Below are 13,531 nucleotides of genomic sequence, written 5' to 3'. Positions count from 1 at the left end.
GTGTGAATAGTGACAGGTTCAACCCACACTACACACAGTGAATAGTGACAGGATCAACACACACTTCACACACTGAATAGTGACAGGATCAACACACACTACACATGGTAAATATTGACAGGATCAACCCACACTATAAACAGTGAATAGTTACAGGATCAACCCACACTACACACAGTGAATAGTGACAGGATCAACACACACTACACACAGTGAATTGTGACAGAATCAACCCAAACTATACACAGTGATTACTCACAGGATCAACCCACACTACACACAGTGAATAGTGACAGCAACAACTCAAATTACATACAGTGAATAGTGACCGGATCAACCCACACTACACACAGTGAATAGTGACAGGATCAACACAAACTACGCACAGTGGATGCTCACAGGATCAATACACACTACACACAGTGAATAGTGACAGGATCAACCCTTACAACACACAGTGAATAGTGACAGGAACAACACACACTACACACACTAAATAGTGACAGGATCAACCTACATTACACACAGTGAATAGTGACAGGATCAACACACACTACACACAGTGAATAGGGACAGGATCAACCCACACTACACACAGAGAATAGTGACATGATCAACCCACGCTACACACAGTGAATACCGACAGGATCCACCCACACTACACACAGTGAACACTGACAGTATCAACACACACTACACAAAGTGATTACTCACAGCATCAACACACTCTACACACAGTGAGTAGTGACAGGATCAACACACAGTTCAGACAGTGAATAGTGACAGGATAAACCCACACTACACACAGTGAATATTGACAGGATCAACACACACTACACACAGTGGATGCTCACAGGATGAACACACACTACGCACAGTGAATAGTGACAGGATCAACACACACTACACACAGTGAATAGCGACAGGACCAACCCACACGATACACAGTGAATAGTGACATTATCAACCCACACTACACACAGTGAATACTCACAGGATCAACCCACACTACACACAGTTAATAGTGACAGGATCAACCCACACTACACACAGTGGATGCTTACAGGATCAACACACACTACGCACAGTGAATAGTGACATGACCAACCCACACGATACACAGTGAATAGTGACAGGATCAACCCACACTACATACAGTGAATAGTGACAGGATCAACACACAGTACAGACAGTGAATACTCACAGCATCAACCCACACAACACATAATGTATAGTGACAGGATCAATCCACACTACACACAGTGAATACTCACAGTATCAACCCAGACTGCAAACAGTGAATAGTAACAGGATCAACCCACAGTACACACAGTGAATAGGGACAGCACCAACACACACTACAGAAAGGGAATAGTGACAGGATCAACCCACACGACTCACAGTGAATAGTGAAAGGATCAACCCACACGACACACAGTTAATACTCACAGGATCAACCCACACTACACACAGTGAATAGTGACAGGATCAACACACACTACACACACTGAATAGTGACAGGATCAACACACACTACACAAAGTGAATAGTGACAGGATCAACTCACACTACACACAGTGAATACTCACAGTATCAACCCAGACTACACATATTGAATAGTGACAGGATCAACACACAGTACAGACAGTGAATAGTGACAGGATCAACACACAGTACAGACAGTCAATAGTGACAGGATCAACTCACACGACACACAGTGAATAGTGACAGGATCAACCCACACGACACAGTGTGAATAGTGACAGGATCAACCCACACTACACACAGTGAATAGTGACAGGATCAACACACACTACACACACTGAATATTGACAGGATCAACACACACTACACATGGTAAATATTGACAGGATCAACCCACACTATACACAGTGAATAGTGACAGGATCAACCCACACTACACACAGTGAATAGCGACAGGATCAACACATACTACAGACAGTCAATAGTGACAGGATCAACCCACACGACACACAGTGAATAGTGACAGGATCAACCCACACGACACACAGGGAATACTCACAGGATCAACCCACACTGCACACAGTGAATAGTGACAGGAACAACCCAAACTACGTACAGTGAATAGTGACAGGATCAACCCACACTACACACAGTGAATAGTGACAGGATCAACAGAAACTACACACACTGAATAGTGACAGGATCAACACACACTACACACAGTGAATAGTGACAGGATCAACCCACACTACACACAGTGAACAGTGACAGCATTAACACACACTACGCACAGTGAATAGTGACAGGATCAACCTACACTACACACAGTGAATAGTGACAGGATCAACCCACACAACACAGTGAATAGTGACAGGAACAACACACACTACACACAGTGAATAGTGACAGTATCAACACACACTACACACACTGAATAGTGACAGGATCAACCCACAATACACACAGTGAATAGTGACAGGATCAACCCACAATACACGCACTGAATAGTGACAGGATCAACCCATGCTACACACAGTGAAGAGTGACAGGATCAACCCACTCTACACACAGTGAATAGTGACAAGATCAACCCACACTACACACCGTGAATAGTGACAGGATCAACACACACTACACACAGTGAATAGTGACAGCATCAACCCATACTACACACAGTTAATAGTGACAGGATCAACACACAATACACGCACTGAATAGTGACAGGATCAACCCATGCTACACACAGTGAAGAGTGACAGGATCAACCCACTCTACACACAGTGAATAGTGACAGGATCAACACACACTACACACAGTGAATAGTGACAGCATCAACACACATTACACACAGTGAACACCGACAGGACCAACCCACACTTCACACAGCGAATCCTCACAGGATCAACCCACACTACACACAGTGAATAGTGACGGGATCAACACACACTAGAAACAGTGATTACTGACAGGATCAACCCACACTACGCACAGTGAATAGTGACAGGATCAAACCAAACTACACACAGTGAATAGTGACAGGATAAACCCACACTACACACAGTGAACACTGACAGGATCAACACACACTACACAAAGTGAATACTCACAGCATCAACACACTCTACACACAGTGAATTGTGACAGGATCAACACACAGTTCAGACAGTGAATAGTGACAGGATAAACCCACACTACACACAGTGAATAGTGACAGGATCAAATTACACTACACAGAGTGAATAGTGACAGGATCAACCCACACTACTCACAGTAAATACAGACATGATAAAACTACACCAAACACAACATTGTCTAATTGCATCTGAGGGGTCAGGCAGTCTCGATTCATAGGTATTGCAGTGCTAGTTTGCACCTCCAGGAGATAGACAGTCTCATTGTATCAGTATTGCTCCGTCAAATTTCACCTTGGTTTATAGGAATTAGCAGGACATACTGAATATTTCTATTATCGGAGATACACTTACAAGTATAACACCGATAATTAAAAAGCAGGTGGTTTGATTTTCCTGGAGAAGTTTCAAAGCTACTCATATTGAATGAAATCAGGGCTTCTCTGGTCTGGATCGCAGTGGGAAACTGAAAATGACAATTAGCATTCTGCACTTACCACATTGAAAAGTACTTTAACATGCATCTAATACATAAATATTGCCTGGAAAGAATTGAAAAGGTAAATGCCACTGAGTTTATCATCTTACAGTTACTTCCTTAAAGTCCAATTTGGTGTAAAATGCTTTTACAATAAAATTTCATTTAAATGAAGCTTACATTATTCCTTTTAGGCTCTGCACCCGTATGGAAATACAGGCTTCTGATTTTCCTCTGTGTGGGCTGTATTGTTTTTCTGCAGGCAGTGATTCCACCCACTTACGTTATCTTTCACTATCTCCTCGATAGAATATTTGACCAACATCTGAGGCCAGAGGTGCAGAAACATTATCCACGTTAAATCCATCTGCCGTCATTATCCCACCCACCTAACTGGCCCCAGCCTCTTTATCTGTGTCACCTGACCATATCGCTTGGAACAACCTGCATAATTTACAATACAAGAACTATGCTACGCCACAATATTTATTAATATGCAATCAACAGGCACGCCAGAACAGTTTTCAATCTGGTTAAATTATTTGACTACTAAATCCATGAGTCTTGATGCCTTAAACAACTCGGCCTTTGTGTGTGAGGGAATTACATCCTTGTCATAGTCTTTGTATGTGGTATTTTTATCATTTCTAATGGAAATGGCAAGTAAATAACAGTCACTGGATTTCTCTCATCTACCAAGAAGTCCTACAGATTTGTGAAGCATCAAGTTGTAAGGAATGACCCAGATTCTGCCTCGCCTCGCCTCGCCACCAGAGGGCTCCATGAACTCTCTTAATTGTGTCCTTCTTTATTCATTATTGTATTCACCTGTGCATTGTTAGATGCCTACTATTTAAGTGGTGTTCACTTTATGTTCATTGCTCAGTCTTGAGTTGCACTGCCTGGTGATACCGCTTGCTGGCCTGTGAGCCTGTATTCTGTGCTATTGTTATTTTGTTTATGTCAAGTAAAGTCTACCTTTGTTTTACTACCTAACCTCTGCCTCAGTTTGCCTTACTGCAGTTGGGTCCACCGAGTTCCGGTCCTTACAGCAAGACTGAGCCAAAACATGGACCCAGCAGAGAAGGACCAATGGCCAAGACAAGTTTCTGAACAGCTACAACTGATCTTGAACGAACTGCGGTGTCTCGCCATGGCAGTCTCCCGAAGCCAGAATATGCTGGAGGGCCTCGTCATCACTTTCCATCAGAGCCAGAAACAGAGTCAGGTGATCCAAGCCGCTCCTGCACCGTTACCCGCTCCTACGGTTTCGCCTTCTCTGAGAGAACCCCGATTACCTGCACCCGAGCGCTACGACGGTAACCCAGGAGGATGTTGAGGTTTCCTAATCCAGTGTTCCCTGGTTTTCCAACTGCAGGGTTCATTATTCCCCAGTGACTGTTCCCGAGTGGCCTACATCGTTTCGCTACTCACCGGCAAGGCGCTTACCTGGGCTACAGCCGTCTGGGAACAGCAAACGCCGGCATGTTCAAACTACCAACTTTTTTCGGAAGAAATGAGAAGGGTCTTTGATCACCCTGTCAGTGGGAGAGAGGCATCTAACAATCTGCTTCAGCTTCGCCAGGGGGTTCGTAGCGTTGCGGACTACGCTATTGAGTTTCGCACTCTCGCTGCAGAAAGCCAATGGAATTCGGAGGCGCTCATCGCCACCTTTCGCCACGGTCTCACGGATGAGATCAAGGACGAACTGGCTTCCAGGGATCCGGTGAGTGATTTGGAGTCTCTTTTTGATATCTCCGTTCGTGTGGATAATCGTCTCCGTGAGAGGCGAAGAGAACGCCACTCCTTTTTCACCCCGTTTCCAGAGACCAGAGCTTTTCCTGCTTCGAAGCCATCTGAGAACCTCCGAGCCATCCCGAGTCCATCTTTGACCGATCCAGAGGAGCCCATGCAGGTGGGAGTAACCCGCCTCTCGCAGCCTGAACGTGATCACCGAATGAGAGAGGGATCTTGCCTCTATTGTGGGAAAGCTGGCCACTTTCGCTCTTCCTGTCCAGAGTTGGTGGGAAAAGCCAGGGCTCATCCAGGACGGAGGGACCTGAGATGAGCGTAACCATCCCTTCCGACCCCACTGTTTCTAGGGTTTTGCTGGTGTCCTCCCTTTTCTGGGGCAATCAACAACATGATCTTAAGGCCCTGGTGGATTCGGGGTCTGATGGTAACTTCATAGATCTGGGGTTAGCTAAACAGCTCAAGTTTCCCCTGACCCATCCTGATCATCCCCTCACTGTTGTTGCCCTGGATGGAAGACCCCTGGGCTCTGGAACCATTCACCATCATACTGCCCCCCTGTGTTTGGGCGTGGAAGGACTACATTTCGAGACCATCCAATTCTCCCTTCTCCACTCTTCCCAGTTTCCATTAATTCTGGGTTACCCTTGGTTGGCCTGCCAAAATCCTCGCTTGGATTGGGCCACCGGCCGGCTTACGGAATGGGGCTCCGCCTGCCATACTACCTGTCTTCGCGCCAAGTCTCCTTCCCAGCCCCAGGAGTTCCCATCACGCTCTGAATTGTCCCGAGTGCCACCCGAGTATGAGGATCTAAAAGAGGTCTTCAGTAAGGTTCGAGCCACATCACTTCCCCCTCATAGGCCATATGACTGTGCCGTTGACCTCCTGCCTGGGACATGCCCACCTAGGGGTAGGATCTTTTCCCTTTCTGCTCCTGAGACCGCCGCCATGGAGGAGTACATCCGTGACGCCCTCGCCGCTGGCTTCATCCGTCCGTCCACCTCTCCTGCTGGTGCCGGTTTTTTCTTCGTGAGTAAGAAAGATGGAGGTCTCCGTCCCTGCATCGACTACCGTGGCCTTAACCGAATTACTATAAAGAACCGTTATCCTCTTCCACTCATGTCGACGGCCTTCGAGCTACTTCAGGGAGCCACGGTCTTCACAAAATTGGACCTCCGCAACGCCTACAACCTCATCCGCGTCCGCGAAGGGGACGAGTAGAAGACGGCATTCAACACACCTACTGGGCACTATGAGTACCTGGTTATGCCTTTTGGATTGACCAACGCCCCTGCTGTTTTCCAGGCGCTCATTAACGACGTTCTCCGAGACATGCTGAATCGCTTTGTTTTTGTCTACCTGGGTGACATTCTCATTTTCTCCAAAACTCTTCACGATCATGTCCAGCATGTAAGACAAGTCCTGCAACTTTTGTTTAACAACCTCTTGTTTATCAAGGCGGAGAAGTGTGAATTTCACGTTTCCACGGTTTCATTTCTGGGCTTCATCTCCAGCGGCAACATCCAAATGGACCCTGGCAAGACCCAAGCTGTCCGAGATTGGCCACCACCCACCTCTCTCAAACAGGTGCAACGTTTCTTGGGGTTTGCTAACTTCTATCGGAGATTCATCAGAAACTTCGGCACCATCGCTGCCCCTCTTAACGCCCTCACCAAGACCGCCTCTACCCGGTTCAGTTGGTCCGCTGAGGCTGCGCAGGCTTTCGAGGATCTCAAGCGGCGCTTCACGTCTGCTCCTGTCCTCGTTATTCCGGATCCCTCACTCCCCTTCATTGTCGAGGTGGATGCCTCGGATATAGGAGTGGGCGCCGTTTTATCCCAACGGTCTAACGACAACAAACTGCAACCTTGCGCCTTTTTCTCTCGCCGACTCACTCCCGCTGAATGAAACTACGATATTGGGAACAGGGAACTACTAGCAGTTAAGTTGGCATTGGAGGAGTGGAGACATTGGTTGGAGGGGTCTAAACACCCGTTCATTGTCTGGACTGACCATAAGAATCTGGCCTATATCCAGGAGGCCAAACGACTTAACTCTCGTCAAGCTCGCTGGGCACTGTTTTTTAATCGTTTTGACTTTGTCCTGTCATATCGTCCAGGTTCCAAGAATCTCAAGCCTGATGCTCTCTCCAGGCAATTTGATCCACCCGAGCGGGAGAGACAACCAGAACCTATTATTTCTACTTCCCGAATTGTAGCACCGGTTTGCTGGGGGATCGAGACGCTGGTCAGAAAGGCGCAACAGAGGGAGGCAGACCCTGGCAACGGCCCACCCGGTCGCCTTTTTGTCCCCAACACGACTCGCTCACAAGTCCTGCAGTGGGGGCATTCGTCGCGACTCACCGGTCATCCAGGCGCATCCAGGATGCTGGAATTTCTTCGCAGAAGATTCTGGTGGCCCACCATGGAGAAGGACGTAAAGGCGTTCGTGGCAGCTTGTGCCATTTGTGCACGAAACAAGAACCCTCCCTCTCGCCCCCAGGGTTTGCTGCATCCTCTCCCCATTCCCACTCGCCCCTGGTCTCACACCTCGGTGGATTTCATCACAGGCCTTCCACCATCTCAAGGCAACACTGTCATTCTGGTCATCGTAGATTGCTTCTCCAAAGCCTGTCATTTTCTGCCCTTGCCCAAGCTTCCCTCAGCCCAAGAGACAGCTGAGCTCATGGTCCAGCATGTTTTCAGGTTATTCGGTTTGCCCCTTGACATCGTTTCTGACCATGGTCCACAATTCGCCTCCCAGTTTTGGAGAGCCTTCTACAAGCTCATTGGAGCTACTGTCAGTCTTTCCTCGGGTTTCCACCCTCAGTCGAACGGTCAAACAGAACGGATCAACCAAGACCTGGAGACGACCCTGAGGTGTCTCGTGTCCGCTAACCCTGCGACCTGGAGTCGTCACATCGTCTGGGCTGAGTACGCGCACAACACGTTGCGCTGCTCTCCCACAGGACTGTCGCCGTTCGAGTGCCAGTTCGGTTTTCAGCCTCCACTGTTCCAGGAGCTCGAGGTGGGGGTTCCGTCCGCGGAGAAGTTTGTCCAGCGTTGTCGGCGGACCTGGAGGAGAGCGCGGCTGGCCTTGCAACGAGCTTCTCGACAACGGCAGATCCAGGCCAACAAGCGGCGCAGACCGGCTCCTTCATTCCGTCCTGGTCAGAGGGTCTGGCTTTCTACGCAGGATCTCCCGCTGCGAGTGGAGTCCCGCAAGCTGGCGCCCTGTTTCATCGGCCCCTTCATGGTGTTGAGGAAGGTCAACCCGGTGTCCTACCGTCTCCAGCTACCCCGCTCCATGCGGATTCATCCTACCTTCCATGTCTCCCGGCTTCGGCCAGTGGCCAGCAGTTCCCTGGCGCCCGCCACGAGGCCTCCTCCTGCTCCCCGCATCATCGACGGCCAGCCTGCTTACACGGTCCGTCGCCTGATGGAATCTCGCCGGGTTCGCGGGGGCCTCCAGTTCCTGGTGGACTGGGAGGGATATGGTCCGGAGGAACGCTCTTGGGTCCCGGACCGGGACATCCTGGATCGCGATTTAGTACGGAATTTTTTTCGTCGTCACCATGGACCTTCTGGGGGAATGTCAGGGGCCGTTCCTAGGGGGGGTGGTCCTGTAAGGAATGACCCAGATTCTGCCTCGCCTCGCCACCAGAGGGCTCCATGAACTCTCTTAATTGTGTTCTTCTTTATTCATTATTGTATTCACCTGTGCATTGTTAGATGCCTACTATTTAAGTGGTGTTCACTTTATGTTCATTGCTCAGTCTTGAGTTGCACTGCCTGGTGATACCTCTTGCTGGCCTGTATTCTGTGCTATTGTTATTTTGTTTATGTCAAATAAAGTCTACCTTTGTTTTACTACCTAACCTCTGCCTCAGTTTGCCTTACTGCAGTTGGGTCCACCGAGTTCCGGTCCTTACACAAGCACTGCGTCCAATCCTAATGGACTTTTAGAATTTTTCCTCACTCCCAGTCTTCAGTTAATTAGTTGGTAATTCCCAGGCTCATCCCCACCGCCTGCTTCATCTTACCAGACGTGGCCTTTTCATTGTTCCAGATCAGGTTTTTGGCTTTGACCACCACCACTGTCAGCCGCTCTGCTGTAGGTAGGTAACTGAGTGAGAGCAGGATTTCTCCAACCGTATCTGTCGCCTGTAGAGACAAAAGTATGGTCAGTTCTCCGCACAACGGTTCAGCAACCCACTAAAATGCCACCAAATAGACAGAACTGTAATGTTTGACAAGCGCTTTCAATCCGAACCATTGTTTTGCTTGTCAGAAGGTTAACTTTGTGGTGGAGCCACGTCCACTGTGACCATTATATTTTTTGTGGTCCTCACGATGGTGAATATTATACCTCAGCCTCCGTAACTAAAGAAGAATTACATCCTCACTGTCAGATAATTACATCTCAGTCCCCACAGCTATGATCATTATGTCTAACTCACTATCATAAAGTTAAACATCAATGTACTTAATCATGATACAGTTTTACCTCAACCCTAATTGTTATTGAATGGTTGTACTTCTCTTAGTGATTCATCCCTCGAGTGCTACTGGCTTAGGATATTTTCCAGCCTATACTAATTACATTGGTAAATAATCAGAGTGCCTTAAAAATTATGAATGCAATCTGAGGGTCGTTTTTCAGAGCCTCACACTGCACTGTAAAAAGTACATTGCACTTTGTAACTGGCCCTTGCTGCGTGTTCCAATGCAAAAAGGAAGATATCCTTGTTTTGTACTTCCCTCACCTTATTGACATCCTGCAGGTAAAGCCAAGCATTGAAGGCTCGGCAGCTGAGATCCAGATCTGACAGCTTCAGGTCTGCCAAACCTGTGCTGATGTTTCTGTCATCTTCGTCAATTCCAAATACAGAAAACCGTAGACTGTTCTCCTCAAGAGCAGACGGGTCCAGTGGAATGGAAAACTTCTCATTGAAGAACACTGAGAATGCATTCCTCTGAATCTGCACAAAAGAAATGGTGGGGCTTGAAATCATCCATATTTTAGGTCATGATCACAGTGAATCGTGGATCAGCTAACCTGGGAACATCGCGACTCAGTCCCAGATAACCCAAGATGATTTGCATAATATACAGTTTCACTGCTCACAAACCTTGCTCCAAATGTAAAATACAACACGGCAGTGTTTATATGCTGATATTGTTACATTGTGTTGCTACATCTGACCTTCACCCTTCAGTAGTGAGCATAACTTTCATTAGCCTTAATGCGGTGATTTTGACCTTTTTAGCTGTCCCTGGGCCTAAATTGAAAGCAATTAGACTTATTGTTGTGGCACAAACCTTTATGGAGAAACCAGTTAGTTGTTCCACTGACACAGAATTTCACAATTAGTGCCACGAACCAAGTCTCTTTTCATTCAAATATAAGGTGCCACCTTGCTAACCAAAGCCCTTCTGTACGAGTTGAATTAAATGGTTATACTTCTCTTAGAGCAGTGCTTAGAGTGTTGTGACCAATAATCATTTAAAATGATAAAATTAGAACATAAGAACATAAGAAATAGGAGCAGGAGTAGGCCAATCGGCCCCTCGAGCCTGCTTCGCCATTCAATAAGATCATGGCTGATCTGATCCTAACCGCCAATCCACTATCACAGGACCATCTCCTGAATCTAACAGAATTAGACACACGAAATAGGAGCAGGATCAGGCTACACAGCCCATGGGCCCGCTCCGCTAACCACAGGGCCATGACCGATCCGAACCTGGACTCATGTCAAAATTCCTGCCCGCTCCCCGTAACCCTTAATTCCCTTTACTTCTAGGAAACTGTCTATTTCTGTTTTAAATTTATGTAATGATGTAGCTTCTACAGCTTTTTGGGGCAGCATATTCCATGGACCTACCACCCTCTGGGTGAAGTAGTTCCTCCTCATCTCAGTTTTGAAAGAGCAGCCCCTTATTCTAAGACTATGCCCCCTAGTTCTAGTTTCACCCATCATCGGGAACATCCTCCCCGCATCCACCCGATCCAACCCCTTCACAATCTTATATGTCTCAATAAGATCGCCTCTCATTCTTCTGAACTCCAATGAGTAGAGTCCCAATCTACTCAACCTCTCCTCATATGTCCATCCCCTCATCCCCGGGATTAACCGAGTGAACCTTCTTTGTACTGACTCGAGAGCAAGTATGTCCTTTCTTAAGTATGGACACCAAAACTGTACGCAGTATTCCAGGTGCGGTCTCACCAATACCTTGTACAACTGAAGCAATACCTCCCTATTTTTATATTCTACCCCCCTAGCAATGAAAGCCAACATTCCATTGGCCTTCTTAATCACTTGCTGCACCTGTATACTAACCTTTTGAGTTTCGTGCACCAGGACCCCCAGATCCCTTTGTAGTTCAGTACTTTCCAGTTTCTTGCCATTAAGATAATAACTTGCTCTACGATTTTTCCTGCCAAAGTTCATAACCTCACACTTTCCAGTATTGTATTCCATCTGCCAAATCTCTGCCCACTTACTTAGCCTGTCTATGTCCCCTTGCAGGTTTTTTATGTCCTCCTCACTCACTACTTTCCCTCCCATCTTAGTATCATCTGCAAACTTTGAGATGTTACACTCGGTCCCCTCCTGCAAATCGTTAATATAGATTGTAAAGAGTTGGGGACCCAGCACTGACCCCTGCGGAACACCACTAGTTACTGATTGCCAGTCTGAGAATGAACCATTTATCCCAACTCTCTGCCTTCTGTTAGATAGCCAATCCTCTATCCATGCCAGAATATTACCCCCAATCCCGTGATTTTTTATCTTAAGCAATAATCTTTTGTGTGGCACCTTGTCAAATGCCTTTTGGAAGTCTAAATACACTATGTCCACTGGTTCCCCTTTATCCACCCTATATGTTACTTCCTCAAAGAACTCCAGCAAATTTGTCAAACATGACTTCCCCTTCATAAAACCATGCTGACTTTGTCCTATTAAATTATGATTATCCAAATGTCCTGTTACTGTCTCCTTAATAATGGACTCCAAAATTTTCTCTACCACAGATGTTAGGCTAACCGGTCTATAGTTTCCAGCCTTCTGTCTACTGCCCTTTTTAATTAAGGGTGTTACATTAGCAGTTTTCCAGTCTGCCGGGACCTTTGCCGAGTCCAGGGAGTTTTGGAAAATTATTACCAATGCATCCACAATCCCTACCGCCACTTTCCTCAAGACCCTAGGATGTAAGCCATCAGGTCCAGGTGATTTGAGTCCCATTATTTTACCGAGTACCACTTCCTTCGTGATTTTGATCGTGTTTAGCTCCTCCCCCCCTTTAGCCCCCTGTTTGTCCAGTGTTGGGATATTCTTCGTGTCTTCTACGGTAAAGACTGATATAAAATATTCATTCAGTGTTTTTGCCATCTCCATATTTCCCACCATTAATTTCCCGGTCTCATCCTCTATGGGACCAACATTTACTTTAGCCACCCTTTTTCTTTTTATATAACTATAAAAGCTCTTACTATCTGTTTTTATATTTTTATTGTTATCAGTTTATAAGGCTACTGCAAGGCCACAATGATGCACAGTAATACTGCAACAATCTCTACTGTAACAACGTAACTATATGTAGTCCAAATTGACCTATTGAAACATGCCCCGCAATAATATACAATATTATAATGCTTTCATTATTGCTGGGGTATGCACTGGAAGGATGCACGCCAAGTTCAGTTTCCAGTAGGTTTAGTGGCATTTGAGCTTGTCTCGGCAGTCTTGGCAGAGGACAACAGGGAGGGCTGACTGACATCATTCCTGAGCTGCAGCGAGGAGAGTGGCAGGCTGTGGACTAGTTTAAATAGTAGGCTAAGAAGAAAGCCAAGTTACTCAGCTAACTGTACCCAGCCAACTTACACATATGGGCATGGTGTCCCTCTAGGCTTGGTGATTGGCAATGTGCACAGCATGTTTGGTGTCCTGTGCTTTTATGGTGCCTCCTGTCTCAAAGTGTGATGTGGAGGAGGAGGGGTGTTGAGGGAGCAACTTCTGACGATTGTAGCTGATGTGCCCTTAATGTGTGAATGTCTGACGAACGAGTCCTGAAGATGATCTTTCATGGCGCATTGACAACTGGGAAGCGGTCTTGTGGTGGTCGGCGTTAAAGATACAAAGACTGCTTAAATGCGACTCTGCAACAGTGCAAAATAG

General features: G+C 46.8%; 1 protein-coding gene across 1 annotated transcript in view; it reads right to left on the bottom strand.

The window, feature by feature from the left end:
* syt12 (synaptotagmin XII) overlaps nt 1-13,531 on the bottom strand; it is a 130,575-nt gene that overhangs the window by 59,766 nt on the left and 57,278 nt on the right. Inside the window, exons 5-6 of the mRNA XM_086007636.1 lie at nt 10,112-10,327; nt 9,389-9,509 (exon numbers count right to left, since the gene is read on the bottom strand). Coding sequence (XP_085863762.1) covers nt 9,389-9,509; nt 10,112-10,327 — 337 coding nt within the window. The remainder of the gene's footprint in view (nt 1-9,388; nt 9,510-10,111; nt 10,328-13,531) is intronic.

This window comes from Somniosus microcephalus, chromosome 15 (genome assembly GCF_052327205.1).
Source record: "Somniosus microcephalus isolate GS21.2 chromosome 15, FLI_Smic_1.0, whole genome shotgun sequence".
Lineage (NCBI taxonomy): Eukaryota > Metazoa > Chordata > Chondrichthyes > Squaliformes > Somniosidae > Somniosus > Somniosus microcephalus.
The sequence above is the reverse complement of the archived record's forward strand: the minus strand, read 5'-3'. Positions and strand labels throughout refer to the sequence as shown.